General features: G+C 39.1%; 1 protein-coding gene across 4 annotated transcripts in view; it reads left to right on the top strand.

The window, feature by feature from the left end:
- Positions 1-20,146, top strand: part of rasgrf1 (Ras protein specific guanine nucleotide releasing factor 1) — a 39,489-nt gene that overhangs the window by 2,668 nt on the left and 16,675 nt on the right. For 3 of the 4 annotated variants that reach the window (XM_035525324.2, XM_081715579.1, XM_027004596.3), the window contains exons 2-7: positions 13,743-13,849; positions 15,659-15,806; positions 16,575-16,667; positions 18,676-18,929; positions 19,482-19,561; positions 19,693-19,886. In XM_035525324.2, coding sequence (XP_035381217.1) covers positions 13,743-13,849; positions 15,659-15,806; positions 16,575-16,667; positions 18,676-18,929; positions 19,482-19,561; positions 19,693-19,886 — 876 coding nt within the window. The remainder of the gene's footprint in view (positions 1-13,742; positions 13,850-15,658; positions 15,807-16,574; positions 16,668-18,675; positions 18,930-19,481; positions 19,562-19,692; positions 19,887-20,146) is intronic. The other variant, XM_081715578.1, reaches the window with a different exon arrangement.

The raw sequence follows: 20,146 nt of genomic DNA, 5'->3' as shown, positions 1-20,146 counted from the left end.
GCTGTAATTCTTTGTATCATTCAACATAATTAGGTTACCTGCTCATTCTCTGTTTGATGTATGAGGAGATGCTGTGTTGTCTATATTGCACAATTATGCACACATATAATACCAATTCACATTATGTATTCAACAGCATAATGCTATGTATTCAGAGTGTTTTTCTAATTTTACTATTTACTGTGCATAATTAATGATAGAGCTTTTATTGCAGCTTTAGTATTACATTGTAATTGCACTGTATTTTCATCTCAGAAAACAATATCATCTGTATCCTATAATAGTAAACTGTACTGGCTTGATTAATTTATTGGTTAATCTTTAAAAAATCTGCCACTCAGATCTTAAGACATTACTTTCCTTGGTCTCTTTGTCCATTTATAAAGGTCATTGTTGAATTAATAACTTGAGGGTTAAAAAACATTTTTTTTGTGCATGTTAACCTACCTCTGCTTAGCCTACCTGTTGCTCAACCTAGCAAGAGTTCTCTTGCACATGGATGGTACAGTAGAAAAAGTGCAAATTTCCAAATCTTAAAACCTTTCAATGGGCATGTGTTGTTTATGTTATCATGTTGCATGTCATTTGATAAACCACAATGACTTAAAAATGGATTCCATTTCACCTTAATGGGTTTCTTAATTTTATTTTCATGTTTCAGTATTAAAACTGCAGCTGGATGTTGCAGACCACACCTGTGTCAGTGAGAGCCAGTGCACTACAACCTAGAACATGACTTAGTGAGCACAAGGGGGTTCTCTGCAATCTGGACATCATTTACATGTGTTGTTCTGATAATCACTAGAAAAAAACTGTGATTTTTTTTCGCTGGTTCTACCATTCATTTATTGTCTTTCTTTTTAATATATCTGCATTTGAGCCCATGGTTCCTATGGCAACTCCTATTTGCATTAGAAAAAGAGGGCCAGTGTGTATAGCAGTGGCAGAGACAGCAGACATGCAGCACTGCGTCGCGCCTTCCTCATTAATACTAACGCTGTTTGTGCTAAATTTGCTTCGGCACAGTACCTCGGAGGGGTCATGCCCCATTTATAGGAAAGCGATTGTCTCTGTCAGTCTCGCTTTCAGTGAGAGCTATGTTTTTTGTAAGGTTTAATAGAGCGAAAAAGGAAGGGGTCGAGACTTAATGCGTGTCGGCCGCAGTTGTTCCTGTTTGCTTTCTGGGTGCTCTGTAGTGGCACAAGAGCCTAGACTCTACAAGAGCAAATAAGAGAGGAGGCACAAGAGGGAAAACGGACTTAAAACAAGAGGGAAATTAATCTGCACTGGTACCGCAATGCATTGTGGGATGAGCCGCAGCCTGGTGGCAAAAAAAAAAATGCATGCTAATTTTCAGGAAGCACAGATGAGACACATTCGCGATGGCACATGGACCATGCACCTGGGAATTTTAAAGCTAGCTTCTTTTCCAAGAACATGACTCTGGTCACCAAGGAAAGTGCAGCAGATGGATAGAAACACGTATAAAGAACCGGCTTTAAAGATCAGACTGCTTTAGGTGTCAACTGTATTTAACATACCATGAATTTGATTCGCAGCAAACAAGAAGGCACCCCATTCCTGACAAATTGCTTGCATTATTTTGCTCATTTGTGGTTTGGTTTATGTAGGACTTGCCCGTGTTGTTCAGGTTGTGGAAAACCACTTATGCACATTGTTCATGAAGTTCCAGTGACTGATCTTTTCACTCGCTGATTATTATTATTTCAGTAAATTGGAGCTAAATGCTGTCTATGTTATCAGCTATGATCTTCCATAGATCGCTGATTTGACTAGATGGACTGGTAATAAGCCCTCTTGATTGATCAGTGTCATGATACACCAAAGATTCTGTTAGGCATATATGTTATTTTCTTCAACCAGTGATTCAGGGAAATAATTCAGCGTTATTTGTTCCTCATGTGACTCAGTGGTGTGCTTCTGAAACACATGCTTAACACATACAAAACTGCTGCAATTAACATGTGTGAAGCCATAAATGAATGGAGAAATGTGTGAATGTATATGACTCAGCAGTAAGCTTAATGTATGAGACCAGAGCTCTGTTGAGTAGATTTTTTGTCAGCACCATTCACCTTGAACAGAGGTAAATAGAAAAAAAATGCTGGAAACTGTAACAGGGTGGTACCGTAAGTGTAGGAACATATGATGTAACTTCATTGTGACTCGCCATGAATATGTATATTAAAAGCCTGATGTTGCATCATTATCTTCTGAAAATAGACTGATATGGGGTTTTTTTACCCAGATTCTGTGCTATGTAAAAGAGTTTGTCTTTGCCTAGTTTAGCCCAATCATAAAAAAGTATTCAGTATCATTTTGTAAATAACATGTTGTAAATCCAAAAATCAAACTTTTTATAACCATGGTACATATTCAGGTAACTGTGTAACTGCTGGCACTATTTCCCTAATGCTGTGAGGAGTACCGTACGCATGAACACAACAGGATAATGAGCTGAGGTGAGACCCAGGGAACGCCCCAGACTAATCCAGGGGGAATCTAGTTCTCTCCATCACGTGTTCTCGGCAACTGTTTTTCCTTTGTCTGTCTCTTGGTGAGCACCATCTGACTAAACACAGCAAAAAGCCCAATGTTGGCTCTTAGTATCTGTTTTGGCCCATTTGGACTTTTATAAGTGCCAGTTAAATACTGGGGCCTTTTGCTGTGTGGGTCAGGACATATTTTGCAGTTCAGCTTTCCTTGGCATGTAGAAATAATACCAAGAGACCACATTGCTCTCTTCAGTGGTAAACAGTTACAAACCTCCTCTTGTCAGGAGTGAGCATACAGTTGTACTATAAGACATCAATCAGGAAATTACATCGAGAGAGTGAGTTCTTCCTGGGACTCAGGGTATGACAGGAATCTTAAAATGAATTTAAAAGTGATAGTGAGCCTGGTCCAGTCATTGAAACACCAAGAGCATTACCTCCTAATAGCATGAACACATTAAACACTCTGGATCTGGGTTTGATTATCCAGCCTGCCTACCATTTAATTTTATACTTTGGACTTGCACTTTATGTACACTTGCTGTGAACATCTATAATTGTGTTATACAAGTGTAACATATACATACATAGTGTTAATGTAATTTTCAAACAGGACTAATCTAGCTGGCAGGCCTCACAGAAATAGAGTGGAATGAATGCCTAATGGATGTGAGGACAGTTATCAACACAACATAGTATAAAATGTATACTGCACTTTAAAAGAGTCAAATGCAAAACTCAATTACTACATAAGTATTGAATATAGACTTCAAATGTGTCTTGAAATCTATTTTCATTAATTTACCTGCTCCAAAATATTTAGTTGATGTCTGTGGCCACATTTCACTGTTGAAAATTTAACTTTGCTTACAGCAATGAAAAAAAGTGCACAAGGCTTGATGTTGCACAGTTGAAAAGCTGTAATTGGTTGGTTGGATTGTGACATCACAGAAATGTTAGCCAGTCCTTTGATTGTGTGTGTTTCTTTAGTCCAAGTCAGATTCTGAGTTGTAAATCTGTCAAATGTTGGCCTTACACCAAATTACTTTTCAAAGGATTTCACTATAAAATTCCAATGTTGGAATAAAAACGAGTTGCTGTATGTCACTGTCATCATGATTGTCATCATGGTGATTATTGGGATAGCTTTTTTAAGTCTTTTTCTTGTTTTAATGATAAATGATAAAATCATGATATGATAATCTTAAACACAGTTGATATTATTATGAGCTTTTGTCTTGGCTCATGCAAATAGTGACATGCTTCTGTCATCAACCAATAGGTGAGCTCTCTCCAGCATCAAACAGGAAACGGAAACACAGGTACAGGAACAGCTCGGACATGTAGAGAAGACATGAGACATGGAGCAGACGCCAAGCTGTAACATTGGCCCGAGTGCCGCAGGGCGCGGAACAGGACGCACAGACTGCCTTGACGTAATGAGACATTTAATAACAAAACAAACAAACAACAACGGCGGAACTCATACATGGTAACAACGATAAACATGAACACACAAACAGTTTAAACACTAACCGTGACAACAACATAGGCAGCATTAACATAAACAATCAACAATGACCAATGACGAGACACACACAGACGGGGGTTTAAATAGACAAAACAAAGAACCCCATACAGGTGTGTGCCATCTTTCTTCCTCTAATACATACATACACATGTGAACCGCCTTGCACGCGGCAAGCCATACCACGTGACTGGGCGGGGGGGGGGGGGCCTCCCGTGACACAAGTAGTCTTGTCTTTTCTTTTCTTTTTTTGGCTGGTTTTTTTTTTTTTTTTTTTTTTTTTTTTCAGAACAAACCACTGCCCACGTAAGAGCATCTGTGGCCAAAAGCTGCTTCTGTTTCTGCTCCATTGTTCAACAGTTTTCTTCTTGCAAATGTCCAACAGGAGTAGGATGGGAAATAATCTCACAAGGAATCTAGTTGTAGTCAAGCAAAGAGTGACCCTGCAAGAGCCTCAGTCTGTGGAAAATCACGTGACTGAGAACTCTGTGACTAATGACACATTGTCTTTAGATGTGAGAGGTTGTCGACTTTAGTCTTTTAAAATTTTTCCTGGAGTCTTTTCAAAGTTTTCCAGTGTAAGGTTAATATAAAACTTGAAATTTGACAGTAATGGAAATTTTAGCTTGATTCTAACAATACAATTGTTTCTTGAGCCTAACAAGATTTATTTTCTTTTGTTATAAAACACTAGGCAATAGGCAATATTAGGTATTTCTAAGTATTTCTTATCCTGTAAATGGTATTTGAGAGGAAAAATGACATTTGAGAGTAAAATTGTTTAGCCTTAGTAATAGTAATGAAGCAGAAGGACTCTGTTTTCCATTGAAAATGACTGAAGTCATGAACTGCAGTTCATGACATCAACACCTCAGTACTTTTTCTAAGTCTTCTAAATGGACTGTATCTCTATATTTATTTATACTTTCTTCCTCTAATACATACATTTGGAATTCTTCTGGAACACATTTGTGGCATTCAGAGATTCTGCTCAAGTTTCTTGACCAAACACTGTTAGAGATGATAAATGTACCGTTGGACAGGTCTAGGTGGTATTGTTTGCGGAGCAGTGATCAGCTATGACTCGTTAAATGTGCTAACACCACTTATGCCACTATTCCACATTTAACATGTTACCGCAGTGCTGTTTTTTGGCGGCAGGTTTTATGGATTGGAATATGTTTTATGAACACTAAAATTGTGGTAGTAAAACACAAAATATGTAGTAACAAATTAGGATTCATTTAAATAGACGTATTGTTCGAATATTAATAAGCATTTCGTTATGCTTCTGGATTCTATTCATTATATGCATTTATTCGTGTTCAGCATGACGTTAGTAGAGCCAATTAGAAAATGCAGCATTAATCACTTGTGGTTTCTTAAGATGAAAGAGATTAAAAAAAGAATTTTGCATTAGACAGTACAAAGATGGATCGGTCACTTGCGTTTTAGGGTGGTTCTTTTAGATGCCTTTGGTTCGTACTGTGTTCATAAGAACCGCAACAGAATTTGTTTAGAAACGCTTATTTGGTACGCACCAGAGTTCGGAAGGAAGCGTTCATACTTACTCTAACGAGCCTCACCGCACTAACAGAGCAATCAAATCTAGCGAATCTATGAACTAGACACAGGATGCTACACTAAACGCAGAACAGAGTGCACTGAAAAAAGTTTTAAGTTTACAGTTCGGTACCAGCATCGGAAGCGTAGATCGGCTTCGCTTGCTACCTTCTTTGGCATGTGCAGCATAGGAATTTCTGTCGCTGTTTTGACTCCTTTATCCATTTTACCACATCTTACTGTGTTTAGAGATGATATAAAAATACCACCAGCTATATACAAGCACAATAAGTGCGTTAAGCCATTAGACATACAAGTATCATATGTGGATCACACGTCACTTTTTAAAACCTATTTTGGTTCAAATATTGCAAATTTATGAGTGTAAACGCTAAGCAAACCAGGACTAAAATTTAACAATGAAAAATGTTCTTGTTTGGTCCGGACCAATGGAACCGAAGTACAAGTATGAACACACCCTTAAGTGTAATATACTGTAACTTCTGCCTTATAAAACCCTCAAAGCTAATTACTCTTAACTGGGGGCTACCTGATAAACACATTCACACAGTTATTATATAATGAAAGAAATTAAAACATGAATTTTAGGGGATTTTTTCGGTCTCTGTTTTTGCATTGCGTTTACCATTCTTTATAGGTCCCACCTTCTTGCAAACCACAATTTGTCGATCATGTATACACCCAACAAGGAACAATTGGTCAGACTGCTTCTCAGTGTGCGTGTGTGTAGCTGTTTCTTAGAAGGATATCAGCAGAGAGAATACATGAATTTTACCTTCTATATTATCTAATAAGAATTTGACATAAACAGTCTCTTACACGCACACGCCACAACTTAAAGTCAGATTAAATTACAGTCAAAAACAAATAAAAACAAATTTGACAGAAATATAGAGTTTGTATGGTAGTCTGTAGTAGACTAGATTCCCAGTTGTGGATTGCATATCTGCCTTGTTAAAATTTCATTTACATATTTAAAACAGATGTATGTCTTTGAGGAACGCATACCTGGGTACGTCAGAACTACTGAAAAGTGTCTAGAAAAATGTGTTTGTGTGTGTGTGTGTGTGTGTGTGTGTGTGTGTGTGTGTGTGTGTGTGTGTGTGTGTATACAGTTATTAGTCCCGTTAAGTCTTTAAGTAAGTCTAATAAATAGAACCAAAATAAGGTCACCCTATGTCACCTTGAACACACTTCAACAAACATATTCTTCAGTTACCAAAAGGAAAACTTTTGGTAATGTATAAAACAATATTCACCTGAAACACACCAATAGCAAATCTCCCACACTTTCTTTTGCATAACTAGCTATATACTTTCATCACAAAAAACAATTACCCTTAAGTTTTCAGATACTGCCATTTAAAACATAAAACTCCAGTCACCATGGTAACTCAAATAACAAGCACCTGTCATGGTTTAAACACACTTTATTGTTAACTAAAGCAATAAGCCACAAGAGGCCGATCAAGTGGCTTATTGCTTTTAGAAAACAATAAAGACAACATGATAAAATACACCAGTGCTCAATAAATAATTACATTTATTATTAAAAATATTCACAATAAACACTTCTTCAGCCAGTCAAATTCTGCTAACAAGCTTTTGTTACTAAGCAACCCAATGGCAAAGATTAGTCTAGAATTGAATTAATACAGAATCCAGTAAGTGTAAGGCAGTCATCGTATATTGCTTCGGCTACCAACATGGCTCAGCCAATCAGATTTTAACACCGGAAGTATCCGTTTTATAAACTTAGTTTTAAAGGTGCAATCAACCAGTGAGAATACAATGAGAAATCATTAATGAGTAATCAGTAATGCAGTTCGAATCCATGCAAATGCAACAAATTAAATAAAAAAATTAATAAAGGGTGGAGAAGGATAGAATATGTAGATGCTTTCAGATAGGTGTATTATATGATGCAGTTAATATAGAGGAATGTATAAAATTGCTGAGCAGGCCCAGTTGTCCTCAATTTTGGATCAAGAAAACAAGAGGAAAAGATCTGACTTTGAAAGACAGTTCATTACTGGCACAGGAGTTTCACTGGATGATTTGACGAGCATGTAAATTATGTAAATCATGTGCTATGTCTTTCGAAATCACCAGATCTCAACCCAGGTGAGCACCTGTGTAAGATTCTTGACCAACATGTTAGGCAGCACTCTCCATTACCATCATTAGAACATCAGCTGAGGGAACATCTTTTGGAAAAAGCCCTCCTGAGTTTCCAAGACTTGTAGAAGGTTTGCTAATGAACACTTTCTAGTGGCACTAGTTATTTGTTCCTTTGTCACACATATCTCAGGAGATCTCCAGGATGTCTTTGTTGAAATAGAAACCAACATCTAAGCAATCAAATGACCATGGAGAATGTAACATAATTTTTTTTATGACATTTATGAATGGTCTTATAATTTAGAACAATGTCAATTTTCAGTGCAGTGTTCAGGTCCATGAATAGTTTAATGAAAATTCACTCTTCTCAGATTTGTTCATTCCACCTTATTCCCCATACTGGGAAATGACCTTACTGGCCAGAGAAGATACCACGTGTGATGTAGATGAAGTCCTTTGGGCTGCCCTTGCCCAAAGCTATGATAAAATGGAAAAAGAAATCTACATTTTTACTTTCTTTCTAAAGATTCTTCCTATGGACCTTCTATGTATGAATTGCTATTTTGTCTCAAAAACTCATTTGCATCTTCATAAATAAGAGCTTACAATGCAAATATACTTTTTGTATTATATCAATTATCTTACACTCACTTTTTACAAGGAGGATGAGATCTACCTATTGTGCATACTGTATATTTTAAGTCAACCACAAGCAATGATCCAAAATAATTCCTTATTAGAATGCACAATTTGTAACCCTCTACTTTGTTACCACTGGTTATCAGTGATGAACGAGGCAGAAGACACATTCCTGACTGGAGTGGCACACCATTTACAAAACAGCAGTGAAGCTGAGATAGTACTTGGTGTTGCAACTGTTATGAGTCTATCAGACAAAGGAGCCTTGATGGCATTTTTACACATACGAATGTCCCCGCTGGGTTGAGGGTAGTCTGTCACCCAAAACATTCAGCCAACAGCAGAAATTGACCACAACTGATGAGGAATTGGAGGATGGCTAACCCAAAGTGTGCATTGCACAACACTTACAAACATGTACAAATGTTTCTGGCTCTTTATTCAGTCTGTGTAGTTGAACCTGGACAGTGGAAAGTAATATCGCTGAGACTGGGAAGCCTCAGTACTGGATGTTCCTTACAGGGTTAATAAGGTCATAAGTTAGTAGAGTGAAGAGGAAGTAAACCGAAACAGTTCAACCAGGATAGGGCATATGTCTAGTATGTAATTGTTGATTCAGTTCATCCCAGAAGAAGAGCAGAGCCTTAAAAGCTGGTACAAGCATCACTGTCTTTGAGAAGTACACTAGAAAGAAATATATGTCTTGGCTAAAAACAGAGCCAAACCAACTCCCAGAAGATGTTCTGCAAAAAAATATATATATATTTTACAGCATTTGTCTTCAGTATCCATACGCAATTACTGCAACTCAGTCAGGTTTTATCTATGTTTTATACTTTTCCAAAAAATATATTCAAGAATAAATAACTCTGTTTGTACCCTAGAGTAAACTGCAATCCATATTGACCTCTAATAGCAAGAATGACAATATAAACATGGAGACATTAATATGGAACGTGCAGTTTCTGTGATGGTGAAATCCTTTCCCATTTGCTATAGCCTGATCATTGTCTTTTTTGTAACATTTCCAACAGTACCAATGAGTGTGTATGGCTGTGTGTGTAAAGGAAGGAATGTCCCTTGAATGTTATAATGTAGGCTATGTGGTGATTTTTTTTTTTTTTTTGTATTTCAGACCAAAAGCCTTTTAGTTCTTCTACCACTTTTATTCTCCTTTTCTCTCTTTTATCTTTTTAAACGGCAACTATAATTTCACTTAGACCAACATATCAGAAGCTTTGAATGTCATTTTCTGGAAATCATCTTGAATTGTACATAAACATTCACCTTAGGTTATGTGTATCTTAGAACCTTGTCTACTACAGATAGATCTGGTTTCCACACAGCTGTAATGTAGTGGTTCTGACAGCACAAAGGCTCCTTAAAGGCCTTCCTGACAGCAGAAACACTTCCAAGCAGACCTTTAGCAGAAATGGAGGTTGTTGGGGTTTCAGCGCCTGCTCTGTCTTCCTAAAATGGAGAGAGGAAGGGGAAGCACAATGAGTGCCTTAGCCAGTAGTGCACAGAGGTGTTGCTAGGTAACAGGTAGCATACAGTTATGTAATGCAGCATGCCCGCAGATTACATGGTTTATGGAGCTCCTCTTGGGAGTAGGAGCTATCTCAGGCATGGGGAGGTTTCCCTCCGTACACTGAGGAAAGTGTGTCAGAAACACAATGAGCATTGGCACTTTTAGCAACCAATGAAGGCAGTGCAAGTAGTAGTTTGTTTTTAACCCTAGTTCAGTGGCACAAATACGACCATATTGTTGATATGAAATGCGTGTTAGGTACCTAATACACATAAAATTGCACATAAAAGTTTCTCACTGAATTTAAGGAACTTTGGTTAAAAGCTATGAGTGTCATGTTGTGGGTTATTCTCATATGAAAATAATACCACTTTTAAAGTAACTGCTTTCTCTCTTGTGTGTCAAGAACTCTGTAAAATGGGTTTACTAAACTACTCCTTAAGCCTGCACAAATAAGAAGCAAAAAGAATCATTTAACAGTCCTTCTGTCATCTGTGGTTATGAAGGAATGATGAACAAGATTTATTCATATAAAAATATATTCAAAAGCACATCTGGCCAAGGTTGGGCAAATCTCTGTCCACAGAGAGGCCTCCTGGCCTTTCATCAAGCTGACACTGACAAAACAGCTAACCCTGAGTGTTTTAGCGCAATGCAGACAAACTCTTCAATGCTTTGAAAGTTTTTAATTGATTCATTTGATGAACATCACAAAGTTCATTGACCAGACTATCAATTACACTATCAATTAAACAATTACAATAGCGCTGAACATCCTCTAATATAGGTTTTTCTAGACCATTTTGAATGGATAGGCTACACCAGCATAATGAATGTAGTTAACGTTCAGGATTTGATAATATAATTTTTCCCAGTAAATTTGGAATTCCTGAGTGGTTTCACATATAGGTGGATTATAAACAATTTGATATTTGATATTGATAATAAAATGATACTAATAATAGTCTGTTAAAGTTTGAACTTGAATTCAACAGCAACAAGATTGCCTTCAACTCATTTTAAAATGCTCAACATATTTAGTCATAGTGTCTAAAAAGCTACTTTACTCCTAATTGCAAGTTTCATAAGAAGTATTACTTAATCATGTAGTCATAAGGAGACCATGAATCAGCAGTATTCCCTCCAGTATCAGGTTGGCATCTAATCTTGTTGATAATAACTTGCAAGTACTCCTGAATGCTCAATTAAATTTTACTTTTGCAAATTAGCAAAAGAGATTATTTGATGCTACTGTCATACTAAATAGACCAGAGCTATTGCTGTTCAGACCAGCATTGTCTATTCTTAGTTTTAGTTTACAGTTCCACAGTTTGTATTTTTTAGTTTGCAGTTCTAAAAATTTCCACAATTTGGAAGTTTTGTAGTATCATTATTTAGTTTCAACTATGTTGTGACCTTTGACCTTACTTTTGCATTTCTCTATGCTTGTTTAGTCCTACAGGAGTCAATCAGGCTTTTTTTTCTTTGCTGGGATCTTAAATTTAGCTGCTGACAAAGTGCATTAATATAGGTTGTGGTTCCTAAGAGACCAGAGCCTTTGTTTACCAGTGTGTGTTGTGTTTAAGAATCATGTCTTCCTGATAGAAGTGGTATCTTCCAGTATGACAATGTCCCCCACCCATGGTGGATGTGGGATAATTACCTGAATGTAAAACAAAGGTAAAGAAACCACTGAACTTTTAGACGATAAATATCTAAAATATTTTCAGAAACATAAGGAAATTGGGAGTGACCACTGAGATTGTTTCTTCTGCTACCAATATGTTCATCTGTGATTTAGGCATTTAATATGCCACCCAGAAGAACACTAAGTAGTTATGTTTACAAGAAATTCTGTCATCTTGTTTTGTTTTTCTAAGTATTGACACTGATCCTCTATGTGTAATACTCCATAATACTGGGCGAAACTGGTCTGAGCCTCAAACATTATGATGGTCTGAATTATAGTTTATCATGACATGGCCATGTGTCAGGGAAAAACAACCATGACTCTAAGCCTGTAATGTGAGACTCTAGGAATGTCTAATATAATAACATCTAGTTTATGTAATAATAATGGTGCTAACTAGCCTTAGGACCCCTCAACCAACAGGCAACATGCTGTGACCACCCACCTAAACACTAGGCTGAAAAACCTGAACTATAGAGCTCTGTAGAGATTGTGCAAGTTTTCTGACACAAGTTGTTGGCTGATATGTCAATGTTTTCCAGCCTAGTAACAACCTCAGCAAGGAAGTGCATGATATAGGTATAGTATAGTCCTGGTTATATTTAGGCCACACCCTAACTAATGATGACTCTAGTTAATGAAAACATGAATTTGTGGCCTTGTGATAATAGATGAAAGATATGTGTCATTTCAGAGTACAAGTAGACCATCTGAGCAAAAAGAATACAATTTATGTGACACCCATTGTATTTCCTTAAAGACAAAACAAATGTTGTGGAGAAGTTGGAAGAGAATGATCTTTCTGATCCTATATGCTGCTACTGCATTGCTATTCTTTTGCTGTAGAGCTAAACTTAATAACTACATGATGAATAGGCTCATTGGCAATGAGGATTATAAAACTGCATAACTGTATAATTCAGGAAGATAACTGGGCATGCAAAGCATCACACTTATCTAGCTGTGCCTAGCTATCCTCTTAAACACCTCTTAACAGATTTTCTTTTGGCAGTTTCTCAACATATTCACAATCTTAACAGATTATGAGCAGCCTTTAACAGATTGTAAAACCACCTCCAATGCAGAATGAGCTGCTGTACTAGAACTGGATGTCAAAAGATTAGTCATAACTAATTTAGATTACCAAAGTTTACTTTTCTTCTTCTTCTTCTTCTTCTTCTTCTTCTTCTTCTTCTTCTTCTTCTTCTTCTTCTTTCCTTACAAATTATACATATTTCTCACACATCATTTCTGCTAGAACAACCAAACTTTCCAGAACCCTTATCCTATGCCCAGTCAAGTTGCTTGTGCTTTTTAGAAAGAGAGTTCCCTCAAATTACTATTTTTCTTCTTTATCCAATCTTTCATCCTTCCATCCTCTCATTCAAATTCACTTTACAATCTACAGTTATAAAAGTTTGTATATTGACTCAGCAGCAGACACCAAGTACCAAACTGCATTTCATACCATATAGCACAGGTCTATCTGAGCACAGGTCTATCTGGGCACAGGTCTGTCTGAGCACAGGTCTATCTGAGCACAGGTCTATCTGGGCACAGGTCTAGCTTTAACAAAAAACTGCAAGCATAAAACTGCATTTCATACTGGTGACACTGTCAGTTTGACCATTCTATCCTTTCTTTCATCCCTCCATCCTCCTATATCTATCTCACCGTCCTTCTGATTATAATACTCCTGGAATTCAAATGCAGCAGCTACCAATATAGGTATTTGATTCGTCTTCTGTCTTTCCTTCAGGAGGACTTATTGCAGTTATTGATAGACCAGTGTTTTTTCAGTCAACATTGTGTCTAGTCTGTGCACGGTTTTCTAAAAGATTTCAGTCCAGTGATCATGGTTGTATGATAAAGAGGGAATTCAAAGTGGTACTTGCTATGTCACATATCAGTGAACATACTGAATATTAGTCATGTGCATAAAATAAATTTTAGGTTTTCAACAGCAACCTCCTATATAAGCAGTAAAAACATGCACTTATGCCTGCTAATGCCTCCAGTAATATAATAATATAAACTGATATAAATACCAGAAGACTTTGAAAATATGCAGAAACCTTTCAAAAAGAGTTATATGGCCTTCAGTACAAAATCCCTTGTCTATGTGTGTTTCAGTACTATTTCACAATCAGTTTCAACCATGAGAATCAGAAAGCCCTGGAACTTCGCACTGAAGATGTGAAAGACTGTGACGAATGGGTGGCAGCAATAACCCACGCCAGGTAAGTCGAACCCGCATCACTTCTTTAAAGCTGAGGTGGCCCTGTCCTCTCCTAGGGACTCTGCACTGCACTGGAGCTTAGTTCTGAGTCTGATCAGAAGCTACCTCTAATATTTGAATTGTCCTCAGGCCCTCGATGATGAATTTAGGTTAACGTTGCATATTGTGCCAACAGGTTTGGGATAGCCTAACATGTCCTAACATGTCAGTTATCATATTCAGCTGCAGGCCCTACTAACATTGTTTTTCATTTGTATTTATTGTTATTTATTGCCATGTTAGAGGTTTTAGGTTGTGCTCTCCAGTTTTAAAAAAAAAGCTCTTCAAGGGTAAGACTCTTACCAGACTACTATCCATAGCCATTGTTTACTCATTTGATGAGTTTGATCTGCATTTTCATTTATTTATTTGTGCAATTATTATCAGTTTTTGCTAGTTTGGTGGGGGTTTTTTGTGTGTGTGTGGGGGGGGGGGGGGGGGGGGGTTATGAAAGAATATTCTGAGTTAGTGAATCCATCAAAAGTCCTGCATGTGGCTTAAGTCAACTCATGCACACACAGATCAAAGTACTGCATTTTGCTGAGGACTTTTTTTTTGATTAGTGGACAGATTCCATATCTCATTATCTATAATTAGCTTCCAGGTTCTATTGAGAATGTTGCTTATTTTTAGACTTGCACTCAGTTTGAGTACTCCATTGGGAGCAACTTCAGGATCACACACAGCAAAGAAAGCTGAAGCAAATCAGCCGGAAATGCTGTTTGCATTTTGCTTTGCAGCCCAAATGCAGCAACGAATATTCAGCACTTTAATTTACGAACGAACAACATTACATCAATGACAGTTCAGTTTAAAATTTAATTGGTTAAAAAAATGTGTTGAAAAAAACTCACAAAACTTAGAAATACAAAATGTATACAAATATTTGTAGAATGATATTTAATATTGCTCTGACATATTTGTATACCAGACAAAATTCAGTTTATTTCCAGTTGTACTAACTGGAACAACATCGAGTATATTGTACTGTTTTTATTATAAATACATATACATGAGACATGGATTTTGCAGACTGCTAATATAACTGGTAATTTGGTCTGCAGTACTTTACTGGCTGATAACCTTGCATTTATCTTTATCTTCATCATAGATCTCGCAGATGCTCATGAGTTACAGAGTCATTGCTGTGTGTGTGCACTGCTTGTGTACTGATTTTCAGAGCAGAATGAACTGTTTTTGTTCAAATAAGAGCTTATTGTGTTTATGCTGTGTGTTTAGGTTCTATATTTACCATTGTGTAGCATTGCCTCCTATTTATTAATTGATATGCATATGCATGAATACATATACATTGAATGTACCTATACAATGAATACATTATAATGCTTTAGCAATATTTATGTAGACATTTTTATTTTGTTGCAAATTGTTTAATTTGTTTAAAGATTGACTAAAATATTTTCAGTGTACTGTTTTAATATTTTAGCTGGGCAAAAACCTTTTTAAAAACTTTTTTTTTAATTCACTCTGTAGTGAATAAATATATTCACTCTTTTCTTGTTCATTTGTCTTGGTTTTTGCTTTCGTATTAACATCAGGATTCTAAAGGATACATAAGTGTATCTTAAACTGTGGAAATGTGTAGTTCTCTGAGGGCCATGTGTTTGGGTGGTGAGTGACATGGTTATCCATTGTGTGTGTAAAAACATGAGCTTTCCTATAATGTGCTATTCTTTAACTCAATCTGTGTGTGTGTGTGTGTGTGTGTGTGTGTGTGTGTGTGTGTGTGTGTGTGTGTGTGTGCGCGCAGCTACAGGAACCTGGCCACGGAGCATGAGGCTCTTATGCAGAAGTATCTACATCTACTCCAAATCGTGGAGACCGAGAAAACGGTTGCTAAGCAACTTCGACAACAGATAGAGGATGGGGAGATCGAGATTGAACGCTTAAAATCTGAGGTAACCTTGGGTTGTCATTCGAGTTACCACAGTAGAGTTTTTTCATGTTAATCAGAGCAGAATCCTGCCTGTGTTAGCACATTTACCTGACATGACACAACAGCGTTTTAGTACTTCTTAAAAGTAATATATTTCCTTGATATTCCTCTTGGTAAGTGTGTGATTGTTTGGTTCTTTCTGGAACAAAGGAGAGTAAAAGAGTGGTTAGAGAAGCATTTGTCACATAGAGCTGTCCCCCCACTACTTTACACTCCTCTTTGCACTTCTCATAAAAATAGCCCTCCAATAGATCTATGATCTCCAGATCAAATAGTCAGTTTACTTTAAAGTGCAAATGTAGTGCTCAGAGTGAAATGGCTGTCTGAATATGCATGAATCCAGTTCTATTGTGCATGCTGCATCCCTACTCTGTAACATGATAATAAACTCTTTCAGTTGGTACGCTGGTAAATTGGAGTTCTCAGCCGCAGACTGCATTGGGCAGCCCCCACCTTCATTGTGTCACCAATGGTCATCTCTGAATGCACAAGCTCTCATAACACATTATTACCTTGCACCACCTTCCCACGTGCCCTACTCATCAGGAACCACCCCCACCCCAGCCCAGCCCACCACCCAGCTGGGCAATGGAGCACGACAAGCAAGCTTTTGGCACCACACGTCTGCATTGTTCAACCACTTTTTTTCAGCTTGGTGGCAAGGATTGGTGGGGTGGAGCCAAGGTGTAGAGAGTGGCCACTCACTTTTAACAGGCATTTTCGTCATCAGATTGCTGGACTGCTCAAAGACAATGAGAAGATCCAGACCAACCCCACCACAGCACCCAGTGAGGATGACTCTGAAATCAAGAAAATCAAGAAAGTAAGAGTCATCGCGCTGCACCTCACATGTCCATGCTCTCTCAGAAGCCACATTAGTGATGTGGTGGTATGTACTGGTGGAAATCCTGCATCCTCATTCACATCTGTGTGACGTGCGGAGGCAAAGCAGGATGCAGGGACGAGCCGTGTCTAACACAACAAACGTTTTTATTCGACACAAAGACGACAACGTGGTTGGCGAACTGACCTGGTTCAAACATCGACACAGCTATACGTAGACACAGAACTTATATATATACATACACACACTAACAACACACAATAATGAGCAGGTGTGAAACACAGGGGGTGCGTGGACGTGCAGATGAACACACACACACGCACATGTGCACACGCAGGGAGACGTTTGGGGAGAGGGGCCTTACTATGACAGAGCCCACCCCCCCCCCCCAAGGGCGCGACTCCCGGCGCACCAGTCTAACGGACTGCGGACCCGAGACCAACTCCAAACGGTGAGGCCAGAAGACAGGGCAGTCCGCCACGGGCCAGCGCGAGCAGGAGCGCGGGGGGAAACACCGGGACTAGGACAACAACAGACACAGGGACAGACACACTGACCGGAACAGGCACTGGCATAAAGGGAGACGAGGCAACAGGTACGGTGATCAAGACAGGGATAGACACAGTGATCGGGACTGGTACAAAAACAGGATTACATAAATGGCTGCTAAACACTCCAGGGAAGGTAGCAAGAGCCCCAGCCACTCCCCCAGTTGTTGGCTGGGTCAGAGTCCGCCCCGGCTGGACGGGATCCTCTCTCGCCGACGTGTGTGGGGGAGGCTGCTCTGGCTTCGGCGCACGTGCCTCCGGAGACGCCTTAGCCGATTGGCCCGTCTCGGGAGCGGGCACTGGTGACGCCACCTTCTTGCCTTTGCGTGGCTTCGGCTTAGGCGCTTGAGCTCTGGGGCTGCGATCTGGTCTCCCTGGTACCAGCTCTCATGGTTCGTCAGGGGCCTGTAGGACTCCGTGGAGTCCTGCCCTGAACCACACCCAGGGTCCCCCCCAAATTCTTCAGGAGCACTCTCCCCTGTCGCCGCGGTACTGAGAGTGCCCAGGAATATGGAGGGATTCCCCTTAAGGGCTGGGGAGCAATGGTTGCGCCCCTTCCTCCCCTTCTTCTTTTTCATTTTTCCCAGCATCCTTCGGCGGTCGATGTTTCTGTGACGTGTGGAGCAAAAGCAGGATGCGGGGATGAGCCGTGTCTAACACAACAAACGTTTTTATTCGACACAAAAAAGACAACGTGGTTAGCGAGCTACTCTGGTTCAAACATCGACACACCTATACGTAGACACAGGACTTATATACATACACACACTAACAACACACAATAAGGAGCAGGTATGAAACACAGGGAGGGCGTGGTCATACAGACGAACACACACACGCACGCACGCGCACACACGCACACACAGAGAGATGTTTGGAGAGGGGCCGTACCGTGACAATCTGTCACCAGAACACCAGAATCATGGCCCCATCCATTATTAACACATTATCAGAATGAAAGACAATCACATAAGCATGTTGATATAAACTATTTTGAAGACTATTTAGACATATTGGAGCTCAAGAGAACTTTACAAGCCCAAGGACTTAAATGACTATGTTTCTCTAAACAATGAAACTGGTAACTGGAAACTGGTAACTGGTATTTTTTACGTGCTGGCTGTTAATAAATACTTGTGCTTGGATATTTATGGCATTACAAATGTGTTTCTAAGAAGCGAGCAGTAAAATCCAGCATTGCTCAAAGCACCCACAATGACAGCCATAGGCAAAGCTTGGTTAGATTTATGCCAGCATGACTTACCCAAGGGTGGCAATACAAAATCATCACTGAATGTAAAATCATAGGTGAGTTTGGAAGTACAAAGACCTTAAGTTCTCGCCATGCTTCAAATGCATTACACACTTGTGCAACTGCAGTGGTGCAATTGCATGCCATCATTGCTGACCTCTCCCAAATGAAACCGCTCCGTCTACAGGTGCAGAGCTTCTTGCGGGGTTGGATGTGCCGGCGGAAGTGGAAGACCATCATCCAGGACTACATCCGCTCTCCGCATGCCGAGAGCATGAGGAAGAGGAACCAGGTGGTCTTCAGCATGCTGGAGGCTGAGGCTGAGTATGTCCAGCAGCTGCACATCCTTGTCAACAATTTCCTGCGGCCACTTCGCATGGCCGCCAGCTCCAAGAAGCCGCCTATTACCCACGACGATGTCAGCAGCATCTTCCTCAACAGGTGGGTGTGCTTTGGACAGAAATGGAAGATCACGTGCAGAGTGAAGGCCACATCCAGAGTAAATATCATGATACAAATGACAAATCGCTTGAAGAGCACATTTTACAGTATTGCAAGGTTTTGGTTTAAGTCAGCATCCAGAATAGGATTTAAAGGCTACGCGCATGCTTCAAGACAAGCATGAAAGAGAATAAAAGACATCATGATTCATTATGTTGATTACACAGATATTGGACAACATAAGCTTTCTGTCTTTGGGTGCTAATGGCCTACCAGAGAGATGTAACTAAATGAATATTCAATAAGTGTCATAATTCTCCATTTATTTTTATTAGCTTGTGTGAGTTAGTGACATGGTTTGACATTTCAGCATTTTTTATGACAGTGGTATATTTCTTTAAGCAATTTTAGGGGGTCAAAAATACTTTCTTTGACATGCTCTTCACCTTGTGTGTCATCACTATTTGCCTTGGTTGTTGTCATTTTAAAAATCAACTTTAAACAGGAAATGTGCTTAACTGAAAGGATTCATGTTTTAATCTTTTTTTCCAGTGAAACCATCATGTTTTTACACCAGATATTCTACCAAGGCCTGAAAGCACGGATAGCAAGCTGGCCAACATTAGTCTTGGGTGAGTGTTTTTACTGAGGACCTGCCAGCATGTTGGAGTTGAGTAGAAAGTCACAGATGTAACACATAATCTATCTTTCCTGGTGTCATTTGCATCAAGACTAACTGTTCCTTTCCATCTCCTGCCACCAGCTGACCTCTTTGACATTCTGCTACCCATGCTAAACATCTACCAGGAGTTTGTACGCAATCACCAGTACAGCCTGCAGATCCTGGCACACTGCAAGCAGAACCGTGACTTCGACAAGCTGCTCAAACAGTACGAGGCCAAGCCTGACTGTGAGGAGCGCACCCTGGAAACCTTCCTCACCTATCCCATGTTCCAGGTGGCCATCATCTTCGTCTGTAGATTTTCTTAATGGCTAGCTAGCTAGCTAGCTAGCTAGCTAGATAGATAGATAGATAGATAGATAGATAGATAGATAGATAGATAGATAGATAGATAGATAGATAGATAGATAGATAGATAGATAGATAGATAGATCAGGTGTTGCAATATACAAAGTAAAATCCTGAATATTCAAAATCTTGAATAGTCATGCACACACACACACACACACACACACACACACACACACACACACAT

This window comes from Electrophorus electricus, chromosome 6 (assembly GCF_041902795.1).
Source record: "Electrophorus electricus isolate QZ-2024a chromosome 6, ASM4190279v1, whole genome shotgun sequence".
In the NCBI taxonomy this organism is placed as follows: Eukaryota; Metazoa; Chordata; class Actinopteri; order Gymnotiformes; family Gymnotidae; genus Electrophorus; species Electrophorus electricus.
This window is presented reverse-complemented; position numbering and strand designations above follow the sequence as displayed.